The 21052-nt window shown below is 36.0% G+C and overlaps 2 protein-coding genes across 2 annotated transcripts; one reads left to right on the top strand and one right to left on the bottom strand.

The window, feature by feature from the left end:
• Positions 1 to 244: 244 nt before the first annotated feature.
• LOC101258197 (uncharacterized) lies at positions 245 to 7638 on the top strand. Its single transcript, XM_004230372.5, has 12 exons — positions 245 to 579; positions 1096 to 1242; positions 1435 to 1608; positions 2017 to 2099; positions 2207 to 2405; positions 3341 to 3462; positions 4674 to 4740; positions 5562 to 5612; positions 6163 to 6215; positions 6302 to 6512; positions 6614 to 6784; positions 7223 to 7638. The coding sequence occupies exons 1-12, from the start codon at positions 520 to 522 to the stop codon at positions 7283 to 7285; spliced, it is 1401 nt and encodes a 466-aa protein (XP_004230420.1). The 5' UTR covers positions 245 to 519; the 3' UTR covers positions 7286 to 7638.
• A 270-nt stretch (positions 7639 to 7908) lies between these two features.
• Positions 7909 to 21017, bottom strand: LOC101258496 (dynamin-2A). The gene is made up of 22 exons (XM_004230373.5): positions 20573 to 21017; positions 20079 to 20129; positions 19846 to 19966; positions 19623 to 19712; positions 19226 to 19287; positions 19026 to 19140; positions 18547 to 18889; positions 18106 to 18253; positions 17465 to 17566; positions 17246 to 17365; positions 16258 to 16341; positions 16050 to 16177; positions 15270 to 15354; positions 14579 to 14711; positions 12584 to 12660; positions 11725 to 11781; positions 10566 to 10710; positions 10322 to 10479; positions 9881 to 9994; positions 9737 to 9804; positions 9288 to 9460; positions 7909 to 8442 (listed from the first exon to the last, which is right to left on the bottom strand). The coding sequence occupies exons 1-22, from the start codon at positions 20714 to 20716 to the stop codon at positions 8282 to 8284; spliced, it is 2679 nt and encodes an 892-aa protein (XP_004230421.1). The 5' UTR covers positions 20717 to 21017; the 3' UTR covers positions 7909 to 8281.
• Positions 21018 to 21052: the final 35 nt, after the last annotated feature.

The following is a 21052-nucleotide window of genomic DNA, read 5'->3' on the forward strand; positions in this document are numbered from 1 at the left end:
TAACACCCTCTCCATTTCCGTCTCACTTTATATGACGTGCATTTTTTTTAGTCACTTCTAAAATGCACGAACACATTTCTATATTTAATATTTTTAATAATTTAACTTTATAATGTCTATTTTATTCTTAATCAAATAATTTATAGCCACTCAAATGTATATGAGTATATAAGATTTCGAAACTTATTTCACCATTTATCGTAAAGTGGTAGGATAATTACTCTTATCCCTCCAACTAAATAATAATTTGTTTTTTGGAGGATTTTTTTTTTTATATCATCATGTTCCAAAACATATTCATCATGGAGTATCAGTTATTTCGAATAAAAAAGTGTTGTTGAAGGAACAAAAAATAAATAATAAAATAAAAATCCCGCGTTTTGTTCAAATAAATAAAGAAATCCAAAACACCATTAAAATGCTCCTTCAGGAGTTGACGTCTGCAACTATATTTGGTGGCTGCAATTTCACGCTATAAATATATACGGCTTAAACCAATTATCTACTTCGTAGGAAGCCATGGCCATTACAGGGGCACTTCCTTCTTCACCGTTTCTGGGCCATGTTCCTTTCTACCTTGTACTTCTCCATTCTTGTCTTTTCTTGATAATAGTATAGTCAGTTTATACTTTGCAAAGCTCGCTTAGATAGGTTGAGTTCATTCAGAATAGTTTTGTTTCCATGAAATTAGAAGTTACAAGTTCGATTCTTGGTTGTATAATAAGTTTTCAATGATATGTAGGTAGCTTTGCTTTCATAGAATTAGAAATTCCATGTCCGGTTATTGGTTCCTAGGTTGAGGGTGTATCAAGAACAAGGGGTTAATTGTTTTCTTGTTTTCTATTTGTATTGTAGGGGATATCCTCATCTCCGCACTATTTTACCCACAGTCACTTTGTATTTTCAATGATATCTAGGTTGAGGGTGTATCAATAGCAAGGGTTACTGTTTTTCTTGTTTTCTGTTTTAATTGTTGGGGGTTTCTCATCTGGGCACTTTACCAATAATTCACTTTGTATTTTTAATGATATCTACGTTGAGGGTGTATCAAGAACAAGGGTTAATGGTTTTCTTGTTTTCTGTTTGGTATTGTAGGGGAAATCTTCATCTACGCACTTTACCCACAATTCAGTGTGTATTTTCAAAGTGAAAGCACTGTTTTGGGGTTCAAGAAGAAGTGTAAAGCCTGCTGACAAGGTTCTTTCGCTTGGGGAATTCACTTTATCGGAGGCGGATTCACTGGTATTTCTTGGATTTCCCTTTATTTTTCTTGCGTAGTTGAATCCAACCACTGACATTATCAAAACAAATCAAGAAAATAACGTACGTAGTTACTAGTATTTATTGAGCGTTCCTTTTGAAAGTTGTGGTAGTTGTAGTGATAGTTTCTTGTGATATTACTTCAAATATCATTAGATTTCTCTTTTGTTTTAGGGGAATACAGGAACTCCTGAAAAGATATCCGTTTCTGTGGTTTCCTCAATCGCAGAGGTTTCGCCAGATAATTGGGATTCTTGCAGTCTGGATGCCACAGGTCATCAACAGTTTAATCCCTTTCTCTCACATGGTTTTCTTTCGAGCTTAGAGGAGTCTGGCTCTGCTGTGGAGGTTATCAATTATCACCTTCTACATGAAAATGCTTTGCTTATTGGTTATTTGTTGCATGGTTAAAGAACACTACACCTGCCATTGTTTCTTTTTCCTCAATTTGTCTGTCTTGTTGTGTTTGGTGATGTTTATCTATAAGTAGTAAGTTGTTTCTGCCTGCCTATGCCAATAATATCAGTTGCGGCGAATATTCTGTCTTTTGCTTATTTATACTGTTTTGTTCATTCGTTCCATATCTTTCAATAATATCGTTGGAATAGGTGTGAGCCTAATTCTCATTCGGTCCGGTCCATAAGAGACCTAGGGAGCGAATCTTGTATCTCTTCTATCATCTATCTTCAGTTTATGCTGCCTCTTTTCTTGTTATGATCTCATTTTGATGGAAGAAAAGCTTATGTCCTCTCTCAGGGAACTGGCTGGATTCCACAACACATCATTGCTGAGGATGCAAGTAAAAATATTTTAGGTGTTGTTCCTCTCTATCTCAAAAGGTTCAGAATCTGTCAATATAAGTGAACTTCATTTCTTCTGCTAGATAAGTTTTTTACTCCATGTAATCAACATGCATTGGCTAATTCCTTCTTATCCAAATTTGCAGCCATTCCTATGGTGAATATGTATTCGATAATTCTTGGGCAAATGCCTATTACAATTATGGTTTGAGCTATTACCCAAAGCTGCAATGCTCGGTGCCTTTCACTCCAGTTACTGGCCCAAGGATCTTGGTCCGCAACACTTCACATAGAGATCAAGTTTTTGACATCCTAGTCTCTGCTTTGAAGGATTTGGCAGCCAAGGTATGCTTTTCTGTGTGTCCAAACACACCTAGTAATACTTTGGATTTCATAAGTACTTTTATGAACTTATCCAGTTGTAAGTCTGTTTCTTTTTTATTTTATGAATCGTTGCTCACTGGATATGGAAGATCCTGTGTATTAAAGCGAATATTTCTGTTATCATTAGTCTGTTTCTTTTTTATTTTATGAATCGTTGCTCACTGGATATGGAAGATCCTGCGTATTAAAGCGAATATTTCTGTTATCATTATTTAACAGAATGCATCATTTCTTTTTGTCTGACTTGATAAAGATTTGTGAGTTATAAGAAGCCAAAAGATAAATCTGTTTTTTGGACGAGACCTCTAAAGATGCCACTTTCTAATGAATGTCAATGCTGCCTTTGGTGGTAAAAGTTAACTATACAAGCTCAAAAGGCAATTGAGGAATTTGCAATTCTACCTGTTCCCTTATGTGCATGCTAGCAGACAGCTTCGTTGAGAACATAAATATTAGTGTGGTCAAGGAACCGTGTTTGCATGGCTCATAAAGTTTAGGCACAGGACATAAAATGACCAGCACCATACCAAAACAGAGAAAAAAATTGTGATAGGTCAGTTAAAATCTTTAAAATTCTCATTTTGTTGATGTTACTTCTTGAGCGACAAAGCTTATGAATTAGCACCTCCTTAGCTTTCGTTTCTTCATTTGGCTTCTTGAATTGTAACTACTGTTGAGTTACATTGTTTAAGGGATTCATAAAGTAATTTGTGCTAAAGTGATTACCTGGAGAATCTAGTACATGATTTCATAGTTTGCCATATGGCCCATACTTTACTTGGTAAAATTACATTCTGGAACTCCTTTCTATTTCTGTCAACAACCATAGGTTGGAATGCATAAATAATTTCACATGCATATTTTTCTTGTATTCTGATGACATTTTACCTTGACAGTTTAAAGTTTCATCTCTACATATTACTTTTCCAACTTCAAATGAGTGGAACAAGTTGGAGGAGAAAGGTTTTCTGCAAAGGACCGGAATGCAGTATCATTGGAAAAATCGTAATTATAAAAAGTCAGTATGTAGATCTACTTCTTACTTGAGATAGTTTCTCTGAGACTTAGAAATGGATTCCACATAGTTGTAGTTTGTATTTTATTCTTTTTCTTCTTCTTAATAGGTGATCTTATTTCATTCAGTCATATTACATCCTATCAAACTACAGATTCTGAAGTCTTCATCTCAGTGTTACAAAAGGCGAGCGCCTCCTCGCCTTTGGCGAGAGGCGAGGCTAGGCGATGGGTCCTCGCCATTCTCTACTGAGGCGAGGCGAGATCAAAATGGCGAGGTATGGCGAGGTGTGGCGACACAATGGCGACAGAAAAGGCGCCGCCTTTTTAATTAAAAATATTTGACTTAACAATATTAGTCAAAATTAGGGTTTTTTTTTTATACTTTTAAAATTTCTGCTTTCTCCATCGCGACTCTCTCTCTCGATTGACTCTCTTCTCGGCTTCTCCATCGCTGTCTCTTATCCCTCGCTCTCTTCTCCAGTTCTCTTCTCGGCTTCTCCATCACTGAATATTTGCTATTATGTGTTATTTCTATTAAGATTTTGGATAAAATATGCAATTAAATATTTTTAATTTTTGGTATTAATTGACGCCTTTATTCAAAAAGGCAAGCGCCTCGCCGCGTGGCGAGGCAGGCCCTTGTTGCCTTTTGTCGCCTCTCGCCGTCCACAACACTGCTTCATCTCCTGGTTGATTTATGGCTGACAGAGCTTGGTACTTAATGATAAGGAAGGCCTTATTGGTATTTACTAATTAGGTTAAATGGGGTTCCTTTTAGAACTGGTAGTACCTCTATCAGAAAAGCCATGGAAGGAGTTGGCTCGCTGTCTTAGAGTTACATATCAACCTTGGGAACCAAGGTTTTGGATCTCGCATAGGTGACTCTAGGTGAATTGTATTCATTTCCTAAACCTTGATAGATAGAGTTACCTTGTTCTTGTCTTGGGGGGAGGTAAAAGGTACCTGGTGAACAAGTCTAGGTGTGCGCAAGCTACCTGAGACACCGCCATTAATCTCAAAAAAAAAAAGAAAAAGCCAGTAAAGTAATTGAAACTGCTAACATTACCAGTGTTGCTTCATCTGAAGAGCATTAGAAGACCTTTATTTTTTGTCCCCGTTTCTATGTGTTCATATTTACCATTACATCATGTTAAGTTGTTAACAAGTATTTGTTTCTTCTTGATTGTTATAAGTTTGTTCATGCATGTTCAGCTTTGATGAGTTTTTGATGGACATGAAGCAGAGCAAGAGGAAAAACATTCGTCAAGAACGCAAGAAGGTTTGTAAAAGTATTTGTTCTTTTTCCTTGAAATTTCTTGGTCAGTCAATAGCTCTATAAAGTTTTAAAAAAAGGTTGTATAGTGAAAGGTATTTGCATTAAAAGAAAACCTAACTGGACATACCTTTTGTCACACATGTCCATGCCAAATAGTACGAGTTCTCTGCATCAGAAAGCCAAATGACCTGAGGATTTTGGTCCTATAACTATATTATATCCTATCCTACTGGAAATACGTTTATATACTTTTTTTTTGTCAATAATAACTTTAGAAAGTTCAAGCGATTATTTCTGGGACGAGGCATTGGGGCATTTGATAGGCCCTTTTAGTTGTTTTATCAGTAGTGAAAGCTTTGTGAAACTTCAAAATGAATGTGGTGTATAATAATACTTAGACATGCGTTTTGGTTGCACATGCCCGGACATGTATCATGGAGAGTTTCTAAGAATTTATCGCATGAACGAAGAACATGTCTGCAGTGTTGGAATATGTAAAGGTGGTCCTTGTTTCAGAAAACCAAAGGACTGGAGGACTTTGGTCCTACTCCAAGATTATATCTAATCCTACTGGGAACATGTTTTTATTGACTCTCTTACAATCAAGAACGAATCTGTTATTGTTGTTATAAACAAGGCACTATTATTGTTTATTTACTTTATCCCCCATCTTCAGTGTCACTTTATTGGCATGTTGCATATTGCTGCATTGCCATCTTTTCTTCATCCTTTGTCTATTATTTCTATCACATCAGGATTTTTCTTAGAGCAGTATAATATTTCCTTTAAGTTTTGTCATTAGCTAAACACTGACCTCCTTTCAGATATCGGCTCAAAACGTGACCATGAAACGCTTAAGAGGACATGAAATCAAGGTGTGTTTTTGCAGCTTTGACTCTCCATTAAATTAGTTTCTTGAGCACAGGTGACTGTTGGAATAGGGTAATATTTTTAGCGAGATAGGAAAGATTTCTTCCCTAAATTGCTTCCTTCTCTTCTTGGAAGAGTAGACTTTGGTTACAGGAATTTAATACCCAAATCACGTTGGACCACATCAAAAATTCTAAAATTGGAGCTGGCAGAATTTCTTTTAAATTAGCGTGGTACTAATATTCTACCTTTGATATGTAATGGTCGTGACAGAGTGAAGGTTTCAGAATTATGTACTTTTGACAGATAAAGTAATGGAGCTATTAGGTCATATTCAGAGCAATGATTTTCAACCATAAATAGACTAGTTCTGCAAATACTCAAAAAAAGCAAAAAGAATGGATTGGTACCTTCATTAACCTGATTACTTTTTAAATCTGATCCTTTACACATGGACTTTCATCCTTTGTCTATTATTTCTGGTTCAACTATTATTATTTCCTTGAATTAGATTGAAATTCTCATTTCATGCTTGTCTATTGGTATCATTTACAGGCCAGTCATTGGGACACATTTTATAAGTTCTACAGAAATACAACCGATAACAAGTAAGGAGTTGTTTTCTCTTTATGATAAACTTTAGTCAGCCATATTATTAGTGTATTGTCTAAATCTGATTTCTCTGTCTGTTTAGGTGGGGTACTGCTTATTTAACGAGAGATTTTTTTCATCGTATGGGTGCAAAGATGGGCGACAATGTACTGCTTGTTGTTGCGGAAGAAGGTGACGAGCTTGTAGCTGCTGCCCTGAATTTTATTGGAGGAGATACCTTGTATGGACGACTATGGGGATGTCTCCCAGGAACCTACTATGCGAATTTGCATTTTGAAGCATGCTATTACCAGGTATGTTAAACCCTGCGTGATTATCTACTTGTGTTTTCATGAATTATCAGTCTCCTCTTTGATTGTTTACTATTTTCCTGCTTGAAATTTTCATATTTCAGGCCATAGATGCGGCAATTGAACTAAATCTTAGCACAGTAGAGGCTGGTGCTCAGGGTGAACACAAAATTCAAAGGGGATATATGCCAGTACCTACTTACAGCTGTCACTATATTCTAGATGAGGATTTTAAGAGAATCATTGATGATTTCTTGGTACGAGAAACAGCTCAGGTGATTTTTTATCCTTGTGGATGACTGATGCCTTTTCCTCAAACGAAAATTTTATGAGTAGAAACAACATTTTATGGTCACGTGTCTCAGTGTCGCTGTGATTTCCTGTCCTTTAAAGCCAATAGGTTTTCAGAATTCTAACCAGTCTGTGAGTGACTGACTATCTTGGGAACTACATAAAAGGATATGAGTAGAAATTAATTAGTGAGGCTGATGGGTAACGATATGATCATCTCTGGGACAAATAGTTAGTTATTTTCTAACGACTGTAGAGTCTTTTTAATCCTCCAGCTCTAGCTTAGTTTAGATTGTTAAACGAAATGTCTAAATCCATCAAGTAAAATCTTTAATAAATTGCTAGATTATATCCAAGTTTCTGATGATGGAATCACATTTATATGGATTCACTGATCACCATCTTCTTGTATTTTCCTACAGGTTAAACTTGTTATGAATTTATTACAAGATTCTGGTCCCTTCAAGGAGAATTTATGGAATTGATTATGTAAATGTCCCTTGAAGCTTCTTCTAATTCATCAATCAGAGTGACATCTTTTGTTGGCTGTGCTAGCAGCACATCACTTTAGAAGTGCCCCATCCTATGTTTACTGTTGATCTTTTTCAAACAATATTCAAAATTGTAAATATCCAAGTAAGAATCTTAGCCAGCCATGTATAGAAAAGCAAAAGATCAATGTTCATCCTGTATAGATAGATGATAGCACGTCTTCAGGTTAATTTCACCTCCTCAAGTGTCTTTTTACCATTTTTGAGCAGTCTTTCCAGGCTATTTGTGCTTCAGCACCACAATTACTAATTTCAAAAGAATTTTCATATATTTAAGTTTTAACAAATTTAGCTTCTTGTTTATATTAAAGGAAACAGCTAGAGCTATCTTTCACCCCTGTCACAACCTGTAACTCAAAGATTACTCAGCACAAGAAGTAACAAACTGCGACCCACTCAAAACTCTGGCAAGTGATAAAAGAGAACTATGAGAGGAGAAGAGTTATACAACTGTGACAAAAAAATTCCCTTAAGAACTTTTTTCCAGAGTTGTATCAACATTACCAGAGAAAGGTGTGGAAGTAGAAGGTAAAGGTCAAACCTAATGATGCAAGATGCAATCTTAAAGAATCAAATTAGATTATAAACCAAAGTATGACCTACGTTTGAAGTATTTCACCAACTTCACTAAGCAACATTATCAAAATTTAAGCCCAGCTAAAGCTCAACCAAAACTATACATGAAGATTGTCCTGAAATTCCTTACTTTGAAATCAACAAGTAGCAACAGGGTTAGAGGATTGAGCAGCAAGTGAAAAACTTATTCTTTGATGGTAAATGGAAACCACCACTTGACCAATAGCTAAGATGTTACCTAAAATGTGGAAGCTATGTATACAAATATCTCGTGACAAATCCAAGGACATCAAGAGCCCAAGAAGAGAGCAGGAACAAAAACCTCCTCAGCTACAAAGAATATGAATCGAATGTCTAGGATTTTTGTCCAGAACCAGGAGGTGCAGGTGGCATCCGGCTAGGTGTACGACGACTTCTAGACCCTGCATCACCATTTTGAGGGGCACTTGAAGTACCATCAAATGCAGATCGCCATTCATCACCTGATGACTGTCCACCAGATCTTGAGACGCTTTCTGTAGACGATTATAGTTTTAAAAGATGCACAAGGCATCAAGGGCAAAAATAATATTGGTGATAAACTGAGTTTGTTGAAAAACCCTTTAGCATATACAAATAAGAGAAAGGGGATGAATTGGAAATCGAAGCACAGTGGTCAATAACTTACACTTTGCAGCATTCATTAATACAAAGGTTCCCAAACAGTAAGTTCAAGCTTTCTAAGTGATATTTGAGCTTTTTTCTTATGGTGTGGAATGATGTTTTAACTATGTTATCTTTCATACCAAAAAGAGTCTAAAATCTTAATACTTCTCTGAATCAACTGCATTTGTTATTTAAAAGCCTACAAGATTAGCAGTCAACTATGTTAGCTTGCAGTACAAGACTAAGGTTTGTGTACCAGGGTCACTAGACCTATCTTTTACTGAATTGTGGTCCACTGGTCCTGTGGAACTAATATAACATGTTTCTCGGGGATGTCTTAACCATATACTTCCTTAATTTTATCATAGATCACTGAAGTTTGTAAGGGCAAGTGTCAACCACTTCAAATCCATGCAACTCATAAACTCTCCTACTAGGTAAATACACCTTAACTCATGGCCTAGCCATGGATACCCAACATAGTTCACAAGACGGCAATCATTCAACTCATATGAGAAAACATGTGTTAGGTCATCGTGAATTACACATTAGAGGAACTCATTTTTCATTTTTATTTATGTGGAGGCAAGTATATTATACCACAGGAGTTTGTTTTGATAATTTAAGATGGCAACATATTAAATTGCTGGAAAGCCAGTCAAAGAATTGAAGGATAAGGCTTCAAGTAAAAGCTATCAAAGGTTTTGTCGAATACCCGCTCCATCACTATTTGAGTAGCTAGACGCAGCAGCTGCTCGATTATCATGAACACTAAGCTGCTGAGTGACCTTAGCAAGAAGAGAGGACTGTTTCTGAAAGTGCTCCCTCCTACGCTTCACATTATGGTCTTCCAGGAGTAGCTCTTCGATCTTTGCTCTACTTTGTGCGCTACAGTCCACATTTTGATACACAGGGGTGCAAGTCAGAAGATAATAAGAAAGAAGCAAAGATAACAAACAATAAAGAGAGTTTTCTTAAGACAAACAAGGCAGTATGCATAACACTTTCATATGCCATAGATATTCTGGGTTGATCAGCTTCGAGTAAAGTAAAATTTGTGAGATTGATTTTTTATATAAAAAAGATCCTCTGCATACATATGGTGGTCAAAATAAGAGCTCCTGGAATTCATAATTCCTGAAAGGAAAAACAACTGCTGCTAACCTGACAGAACTGTACAACTTATTAAGCATATCTTCTCTGGCCTTCTCTACTTGGCAAAGAACAACTGCCTGAGAACCAGTTATCCCAAGTTAAACAGGGTATGGAGAACAAAAGTGCAGGGAATAACGGTTACACTAAACTGACCTTTGGTACGTTAGCAGCAAGACTGTTGAGAACAGCTTCAACATAACCACGTACTTCTTGAGCCATCCATCGAAGTTCTTCTTCTGGATCTGCTGGTTTCCTAGTCATCATGTCCTAAATAGAACACAATCCAAGTATTTTCCGTATAAGATATTGGCAACACAGATTGTGGAAAGAGAATATTACATAAAATGCTGGTGTACAAATTCAATGATCTTATCAAGAAGTCAAAATATGAAGAGATTCTTTACAGGTAAGACAAGAAGAATACTCTTGTCACTAAAAATCTTTATGCAGTAAAATATTTATAAACAACGGCAGTAATCTGGTAAACTGAAGAAACTGTTTCTGATGAAGTAAACTGAAGAAACTGTTTATGATAAAGTAAACTGAAGGAACATTTATAGGAAGAAACTGCAAATAGATTAATTTGCTACTTACAGGTGTCCCAGGTGTCCCCTCTGATAAACTTGGCCTCATAGGTTGACTGGATTCAGCAATAACTTGACCTCCTTTAGAACTTATGACATTTTTTAATTTATTTAACCACTCAGTCTTCTCAGCTAAAGTTTCTGCCTTCAAAATAACAGTACTTTGGGCTGCAATATAAAAAAAAAGGTTGTAAAAAATGAAAGAACAAATCATATAATTCCCTTGCAAAAGGAAATTCAGGAATATGCACCACCTTTAAGAATAGTCTTGTATTGAACCCTGTTTGTTAATTTGAACAGGAGACTAGGTCCCTTTCCTCCATCAGGCCAAGTTGCCTTCTTATCTTTCGAACTTTTTGATGGTTCGTCTTCTTCAGAAGCATCTTCAAGATTACATTCCTGAAGGTTTCGCATTGCATGTTACACGATAAGATAAAGGTCCAACATATCCAGATAATGAATGCTATAGAAATGCAAATATTAAAGGGGATGTGCAGCCAATCAGTCATACAAGATCACAAATGATCATATTTAACTGAAGGAAGCAAGAAGCACACACAGAAGATAAATATTTTGGCCATATCCCTTGTAAATCTCCATTTGAGTTGGTCCATAGGTGCAACACACAACGAGAATGAATGGTGTAAATAGGGATGGGTAGACCCACAACCACAATCTTTATTTAGGCCTTGAATTTCAAAAATCTGGTCTTAAAAAGAGATACCTGGACTCTATGACCAAGTTCAATCCAACTCTTCAAAAAAAAAAAAAAACCAATGTGCTCGTAGGACTTGATGCTAAGAAGGTGAAACCCTAATGTTACTCCTATTAAGCTGTAGCTCTAGAGGTTGCTCATCTCATTTTCTAGACTTTGATATGCCATGTGACTCTTGCAATATTTGATTTGCACATGATGTGGTTCATAGATCTAACATAATCCTACATCCGACAACTTAAAGCCAACCTTTCTGTGGTACAAGAGACATGAAATTAATTAAAAAATCCTTCAGTAATGTAAACAACCATGAAACATACTATGCCCCAAAAGTTTAGAGCAAGAGATGCGTAAAATATGTATTGGTAGATTGTTGCATATAACCTTTAACATGGAAAGAACAATCTAGATGAAACAAATTGAAGCCAGAAAACTTATCAAATCTATCAAATGAAAAAAAAGCAGCACACGAGTCAAACAGCTGAAAAACACTTCTGGAATTGAAAATACCTCCAACTAAGGCACCCACCAAATTGTCAACCCAGAATCTTAACAGAGTAACAATTATAATGAACACATAGAACTCACAGAAGGCTTTTTTAATAAATCTATAAAAATGATGAGTGCAAAGTACTTATCGCAAATTGAAATGTAAATATCAAAGAACTAGATCTTAAAAACAATTGGCTTTTTAGTACCTCCAAAGTAATTACACCATGGAAATGCCGTTCTTCTTGCTTCTTGGTATATCCAAGCTGCAAAAGCATAACTAAATAAAACAGTTGCACAAACTAACTGCTATAATATCTCGTAATTTTGCTAGAATGGATACATTATATACTACTAGTGAGGGCTCAATTTTAACTTTTTCTCTTTATGGGGAAAAATATCATGTACAAGAAACATATATAAAGGTCACCCACATGGAGAACAATATTAAGTCATCTTATATTGAACAATATTAGTGCACAATGAAAGGGCCCAAGTCTTCCTGGGTTTCTCTGTTCCCACTCTTATTGCACATTTAATATCCTACTTGTGGAATGGGTACGGTTCATATTCCAAAATTCTTCCAATCGAAGTTTGGGTTTGGACATATATACTTCTTCTTAGATTTTGAACAGAACAGTTTATGAATTTTAGAAAATTTAGAAAGATGAATAAAGAGAATAGACAAACTTTGAAAAAGTAGACATTCCATTTAAATAGGCCCAAATACAGATGAAGAGAAACTAATTTACGTATAAAAATACTGAAACATCTTATCATTTGGTCTAGAATACAAGTAGTAACATCTTTTCGCAGCTTAATATAAATTATGCAACTACAAATAAAATATGAACTTGCAGTAAACTCGGAAGTATAGTACTACTTTTCCTCCTTTCTACCATGAGCTGTTGACTCGATTATTGATCTCAAACTAAATCGTAAGTTCCTACAATTAATTACTCCCAACAGGAAATGCTATAAAAGGACCACATACATATAATTAGGTCCAGTAAGCAATGAATCTTCACCAGCTTACATTAGAATGGCTTAAAAAGCTAGAATGCAAACCTTTCCAGTCTTGTCATTTAAAACAAACCATCGCTTGCTCCAGCCACTTTTTTTATCACTTTTCTTCAGTAGAAACCCTGCATGTAGACGGAAGCTATGTGTAAGCACAACAAATTTAGCATGTTAGTACAGTGAAAAGTTCAAATAAGGCATCGAGGAACGATGTTAAAAGCTCAAAGGCCCCCAATAATCACATTAGCTTGGAGGAATGTATGTGATTATAAGTTCTCAATGCAACAAAAGGGCTAATCCAGAATATAAATCCTTAATAAAATGCTATTGTGGAGAGTGAAAAGAAATATTATGAATGCCATGTAGATGTTATTAATGGTTATGGCTTAATTATTTGGAAGCTCAGGAATTACTGGAGTTTTCGTATTTCATGTACTTCAAAAAAAGATTTTTATTTTTGTAATGACAGCAAAGCACTAAATAGTTTCAGGCAGTACCAAAAGGGGTTTTCTCCCTTCAGTTTCTTTTCACTCGATATCAAAGCCTTTACGATCTCGGTAGAGATTTAGGTAACTTCTGCATTAGGCGGTTCTGTGAAGCCAAAGTTTGTTTTCTTTTCCATGTTTTACAACTTTGTTTTCCTGGGATTGTACTAGTGATTCCACACCTCTTTCCACAACTTTGTCAGTCTTCCAACCACTATCTAGCATTTTTTTTTCAAACGACTCTTTCAGTTACTATTCAACCGCCAATGCGAACTATGCCAGGGATGTCTTAAATATTCGTGTCGCCATACTTCCTGGTAACTGAGAAAATGTTAACATTTTTTGAATGTGCTGCAAGAAGCTACTATCAGCAACTTTCCAAGTGAAAGAGTTCCAACACAACTTTCTTTTAGTGACTATTCACTAATTGGTGACACTTGATAGGCAACTATTTACTATTATCCTAAAGATTTAGAATTTCTTGATCTTAAGATAAGCAAAGTCGAGTTGTTTCACCACCTTGACACGTTGAATACAAGGAGAGTAGTTAAAATATATGCATGAATTGTTTTTAATTATTATGCTGAAAGCCAAGAGAATCATTAAGAATAGTGTACATTATAATTATTACGAATTCCATAAATTAGAATACTTGTCTTATCTCATGTAGCTCAAGGTTCCAATAAAAGGATCCCTCTCTTTACACAAGGATCATAGTCATAATCACAACACAAGAACAATAACATTCATGGCAACTCCAATATCAATAGTGCATATGGAAACGCATGTATGCTTGTAAATGGGGATATGTTAATACTTTATTTTCTACAGCGTAACATCAAGTTAAATTTTATATAAGGTGGATGACCTCCAAGTGTTTCCAAGATGGTCACTCATTCTTTCTCAACTTCATCTCCTATTTCAGCTCTCTGGCCATGATAAAAGTGATTTTGGGTTGCAAATGTAGAGAATATCTACGGAAAAAGTTAAAAATAATTCTATCTAAAATTTTACACCAACTACATACTTTATTAAGTATACTAACTTAGCTTTTTCTTGTTTCTTTTTCACCTCCATTGGCTCAAGGCCCAGCACTAGCATCAGTGGACTAACTAAAGGCTACATTTAAAAGTAGCCAGTAAAACTGCTAACTGTATATATTACTGAGAATTTTATGTAAATCATGATTACTATTGGGTTACCCGACTCTTAAAGACTTACAAGAACTAATCTTACACTCTTCTGGCAGCGGAAACACTTGCTAAATGCAACAAACTATGAGAAACACTTGCACAACATACTCCAATAAGCCTAAACAAACTAGATAAATCAATATCACTTCAGACAACAGCATTCAGAAGGATAAAGAAGCATCCCCGAAAACAGGCAAAATAAAAAAGCTAAATGACATTTTGTATCAAGGTCAACAGAATATTTATCATGACTTAATGTGTTTGATTGTTTATCAATCATGCTCATCTACCTTCAGAAGGAGAGAACCAAGAATTTATCTTGTATTAGATCAACAATTATTGGAGACAAGCTCAGTAATTTAAACCTGCTGTTATCTCCCCATCGGGTCCTGCAGTCTTCAAAACTGGTCCTTCTTGTGAATCCTTATCTTGCTGAGCTGATTTATCCTTCCCCGACTTTGAACTACTTTTTTCATCTCCAGCCTGCGAGCTGGTTGCCTATATGAAAATAAGTTGCAATTAGGAGAGACTGTTCTACTCATAATAACCATGGAAGGAAGAAGAAAAAGAAACGAGACAAGCTCACTAGAAAGAAGATGATCATGTTAACAGATGCTAATGTGTCAACAGAACTTATAAATCACCAGACATCTCCTACTACATTGCACAGTGGCTTCTGGTATTTGGAACATGTTCATTACAATTTTTTGGTGTGTTTAGAATGAGAGGAATAGAAGATGTTTTGTATATCAACTCTAAATCACTCTCTTAAGGCTACATCTCTTTTAGATTTGTGTAGGTGGGATAATCTATCCTCAGATTCTCATTTGAAGTTGTTCGACTTTAGCTCTTTATCCTTAGTATAGGACTCTTTGTAACAAAGCTAACAATCTCACTCTTTTGTAACTATTTTGCTATATGAATCTTCTTGAGTCATTTATAATACTACTTACTTCATAAAACAAAAGAAGAGAAAATCCAAGTAGTTCCAAAGCTTCAGGAGAGCAGAAGGTAAAAAACTCAAGTAATAAGTACTCATTGGAACGACTGGCCTACCCTAGTCAACATGGATTGCTCTGCCTGTGCTGCCTTCTTGGAGGATTGGTTCTTCAAGCCGTCGTCACGGCGCTGCCTATCCATCCTGGAGAAACCAAGGATTTAACTTTCGCCGAACAAAAGATTACTGGGAAAAATAACGTGAAGGACAGAAAAATGAAAATGCACCATAAAAGAACATACATATCACTCCCAGTATTTTCCAAAAGAGTAGTTCTTGATCTCTTTTTGTTCTTCTTTTGGTTATTTACTGGGAGCTCCCAGTGGAAGTATAAGGTTTCTAACTATTTTTTTTATTCAGTTCGTGTCTAAATACAACTATAGATGAGATAACATCAATGCAAAACACCCCTTGATGATGTTTTTCTTTTTTATCGGATAAAAGTAATAGTGCGTGGATGATGCTAATGAAAACAAAATGTTTAAATGCATCTTGAGACTAAATTCTTTTGGAAGAACAACTGAATTTCAGTTTCCAAGAGAATTTCAGTTTTTGGTTTTAATGTTGAGTCAGACTTAATGTACACTTGCTTTACAAATACGCCAGAAAAAAATCCACAGACAATACAGGTTGCAACTAGTAAAGCCCATAGATGAGTCCATGCTTGATTTGTCTCATATTGTAATAATACTGAAAATATGATTACTAGAGATTTTTACATTAAAGACTGATTATTTCAAAAAAAAGTTAGGCATCGAGGTAACAGAGTAATGCAAACAAAAATATGATAACAATATTCTGGAAAGAGAGCAACGAAAGAAACCAGATTATGATCATACCGCCTTTGCACCAAACGGATAAAGTGTTGTGGGGGAACATAAACCCTCTCCATGTCAACAAGTGCAATAACCATATTCTTTGCTTCAGTTCTAAACCCATCCAGAGCAGTAGTCGCAATTGCAATTACCTAAGATAAATTATTTCCATAAGAAGAAAAGAATATCACAAGATTCAACTTGTAAAATGACAGATCTGCATGATGGGCACCTCTTGCTTAAAAGGAGGATACTTTCCCAGACCTGGTGTCGAATTAGCAGCTTTTGAGACAATATCAACAAGTACTCGGTGCACCTACCAAAATTCCTAAAGCGTTTTAGAATGTAGAAAGAGGAACATTACACAAGTAACTTGGACAGGTCCTTGGAGAAATGTTCAAGGAAGCATAATTTCTCACTAACTGTCTCAGGCACAGATAAACATTGCAACTGATGTGGGTTCATTTTGCATGAGAGTATTTCCAAAGGCTATCTACAATAGCTTGGATGGCCTTTGGAAACACTCTCATGCAAAATGAACCCATAATTTCTGAAGAACAAAACTAGTACTTCTGCAAGACAACTGTATAGTGCCAAAAATGCAACATTTCTGATTAAGTTGGGTTCATTTTTCATGAGTGTATTGCCAAAGGCCAGCCAAGGTATTGAAAGGAGAAGAAAAAAACAAAATGCTTCTGAAAGACAATTGTGTACCGCCAAAATTGCATAATTTCTGATTAACATAGTAGATAGGAATAAATCAGTACTACCCAAGGATATCACTTAATCAAATAATGGAAGGGTATAAATAGGCTGGAGGCAGAGACTGTCAACAAGTCCTACTAACAACAACCGTTGTCTTGATAGAATCATGTTTATGGGAGCTATGATTCCATCATCATATTAGAATTTTCATTTTTTCTAGTTAACCAAATAATTGAAATCCATGAACAAAGAAACTAAAAGTCGTAAAGGGGAAGAGGAAAGGATATGAGGTGGTGGCATGAGGCCAGGAAAAAGAGATAAAAGTTGCAACAAGATTTCCTACATCTTTTCCCTTTTGGTGATTGTCAAGAACAGGGGAAAGTGACAACAACTACTATGCCTCAATCAGAAACTAGTCAAGGAAGGACGATGAGATACAATTAAAACTACTAAATGGGTCAAGCAAAAACAAACAACTGCCTTGATAAAGCAGAATAACATCGGATAGAGATCACCTCTTCGACACAAAGTGTTGAAGGTTCTTTCGCCAGCTCCAACACAGTCTTTATTAAAGACCTTAACCCTTTCTCCGGAGAAATAAGGTAAGGTTGGTAGCCATCTGCTTCCAGCACAACCTTCAGTCAACATGGAAGGTTCACTTAAGAAAATGAAGAATAAGGAATCATTCAATAAAGATGCACTTAACTGAAGCCATGATGGATTAAGAAATATACCCTCTTCACATTTTTTAACTCAAAGTGTCTATCCATAGGTAGCTGCTTAATCCTATCAGGGAATTTGCCTTCAAAACTTGCAATTACTTTCCAACCACCGCCCTACAGAGTTAGCTTACATGCTGTAAGTATAAATATACCCAAAGAGATAACACTTCTAACAAAAAAAAACAACTAAAACAGCACATGGTTCTGTGTACCAATCATGGATCCCAATTGCCATAGGGGCTTTCTAGGTTAACATAATAAACGAAAAACTGAAAAAGGAAACTTGATAGATGAATTCTCTTTTGTATTGGTAGTCGAGAAAACTTGATAGATTGATGTGGCTGCATCACACACTCAATACTGACATATTTTGACACCCTATACTGTGCCAATAAAAAATATTTTTGACTTTTTTCAAAAAAAAAAAAAAAGAGACAGATTTCCCACCGGCTTGTCAATAAACATATACCAACGGAAAGGTAAAACATAAATAAAGGAACTTCCAGTAGCACTTGACTTCTCAAAGGACAATTATCTTTTAAATCGGACAAATTGTTGTGACAGAAACTTTAAGCAACATGTCAGCAGTATCATGACTATAAACTTTAAAAGAGACATTAGGCTTTCATTCTTTTTCCTACTCCAAGACTCACCTCTCCAGTTGTAAGATGTTCCAGAAACTTATCCTCGAATTCACGACAAAGCTCAAGGGCTAAAGCTTTTGTACCTTCACCACTATTAACCATTTGATCACCAAACTTTACCAGTTCATCCTTTACTGATTGAGATTTTCCCTGGAGCCTGCAGGAGTTATAAAGTAAGGATTAAATTGTGTGTCCTTACAAGTAGCTAATGAAAAAAAAATAGATCAAAGGGAGAATATTGAGACTAGAAACTCAAATAAGCATACGACGATGAGCAACCTGTTGCAACTGTTACATGATTTGTGGAGGCCAAAGAATGGGAAAAAGAAATGACCAATACGTGTTGCTTTGCAAACTAAATTGAGAAAAACTGAAAAAAATGCTTCCGAAACTAGTTTTACCAAATATAAATCAAGAAAGTGAAATTAAAGCAATGGAATAGGCCATTACCCTGAGAGAAGATTTGGAAGTCTGACTTTCATTCGATTACGGATCTGTTGAGCAAGGACCTCCACTAATGCTACCCTACCAAGCTTGCTTTGAGGAGCCTTTGTCAATATTGATTTAAGACTTTCACTCTCAGCACGCCATGCTGTTTCTAGTGAATTATCATTGCCTACATTTCCTGATTGGGCTGAAGCTATAGAAACAGATTGACCAATCAAAGCAACCCATGGGATATCGGATGTGCTTGGTGGTCCCTGGTTTAGCAAAAGCGCATGGATAGCTGCAAGAACTTTTGGATCTGAAGCTGCTTGATCTACCTTGCTAATAATACCTATAGTTCTTGTACCTGAAGCATTTGCGAAATATGCTCTCAACAATTATGAGATATGGAGAAGTTAAGAAAATTTGTTGTGAAATACATATTTTTTGGAAAATTGTATTTCCTTGAAACTAATAATTGAAGTATTGATGGTACGACTCACATTCTCCATCATGCTCCTTCACAAGTCGAAGTGCTTTATACGAGGAAATTTCTGGTGCTAGAGCAGCGGGAATAACCACTAGTAATATGGCATCACTGCGCGCAACATATGTACTCTGTAAGGAAAAAAGAACAGCCTTTAAGCACCTATAAGAAAGTGAGTTTTACAATGGAATCCATAATGCGCAATCTTGCACTAACCAATGCATCATCAATATGTCCCTTATCCACTCCAGGTAGATCAACCAACTTCAATGGAGGAGCTGTACAGCAAGGTAAAACCACAAAAACAACAAAGATAAGTAGAAAACTATCTGCTCATGCAATTTGGACAGAGAGACATCAGTAGAAGACAATCCAAATTTATAGATCCAACATCAACTAACTAACAACGCAGGAAAAAAAAAATTACTAATAGACTTGAGGTGCACGGCGAAACTAGTTTATGGACCATGTACTATACCGAAGTTCAACTAAAGTAAATAACAGAGTATCAGCAGAAGAATCCTAGTATCCTTCGAAGTGTAGAATACTACTACTAGACTAACATGGCAAAAACAAAGCATATACAGCCATACCACTTCTAAAGTAGACACACCTGTACTAGTTCGAAGCTTCAAATATATCTCGTCTCGGCTTTTGTTTGAGATCTTGCTTAGTCTATCCTGTAAAGAATGGCGAAGAGCACCTTTTGTTGGGCCAAAGAGTGAACAAGTATGATCAGAGAATGACCTATTTATAAGCCTTTAGTGAAAATAGATTCATAGAGAACTGTACTATAATATGTATAGAGGATATTGCAGCTTGAGAGAAGGCCTCACTTGCAGAGACTTGTTGGGATTTACTGTCGATTTGCAAGATAATTGACTTGCTGTTTAAGGAACTATCCTTTTTAAGTTCAATACATATAGGAGCACGAGTAGCACCTCCTTCACCAGTTGGCTGTCCACATCAAGGTAAAAACAATATAGAAGCATGAACAAACAGTCGCAATAACTTATTACCATATATATATATATATAAAAATAGAATTATCAGTAAAAATGAAACTAACCAAAGCAGGATGTCCTAGAAGACTGTTCAATACAGCTGATTTACCAGCACCCTGAGATGTTAAAGATTTAGATATATATCAACCACACAGTAACAAGGAGTGAATGAAGAATTAACTTGAAGATTATTTTCACAATATTTGTATACAAAATCCAAACACAATTAAAGCCATTGTTAAATACTCCTCCGTATGCGGTGACCTTTCAACAACAACAAAAAAACTCTGTGAGTCTGTTAAATTTATTGGACAATCATATATAGTCCGCTGAGAATGCTAGTGCTGATTCCATGAGCACGTGACTGCAAATACTATAAGCCCATATTTCCATCAAGTTTGCAAATACTGATTCATAGAAAAATAGGCATGTAATACTTCCAAAATTCTCCCACACGATGTGGCATTGCATCTAGGGAATAATATAGACAGATCATCATACAATATACAGAAGCAATCTCGACAAATCATGTAGTAATTGCAGAGAAAATAAAACATACAGTATTGCCTAGCGCCACTACATTGAGAAACGTTGAAGGCCGTTTATTCGATGCGGCAGCTTCATTGACATCCTCATCGGCTAACAACGCAGCGGCTTGCCTCATCGCATCGCCGAGCTGCTCCAATTCCTCGATCGCTTCCATTGATCCGCTTCACCACCAAATCACACAATCTCCGTCCGCACAATACAATACCAAAACTACACAATCAGATCACTGAAATTGCATACATTATTATTACATGCAAATTATAATCCTTCACTGAAATTGCACCGAACAATGCAATGGAGGTTCACGGCGAAGAAGGGATGGAGATTTAACAGATACCGAAAATGGCGATAATGAAAATGCTTTTTCTGATTTGTTATATTAGGTTTTTATTATTTTTGTGAAGAGAATTTTGTTGTTTTTTTTCTTAGAATTTTGATCGTTGGACTGTCATCTCGGCGGTTACTACAAATTAGTGTGTATATATCAACC

The sequence above is a fragment of the Solanum lycopersicum genome, chromosome 1, assembly GCF_036512215.1.
Source record: "Solanum lycopersicum chromosome 1, SLM_r2.1".
NCBI lineage: Eukaryota > Viridiplantae > Streptophyta > Magnoliopsida > Solanales > Solanaceae > Solanum > Solanum lycopersicum.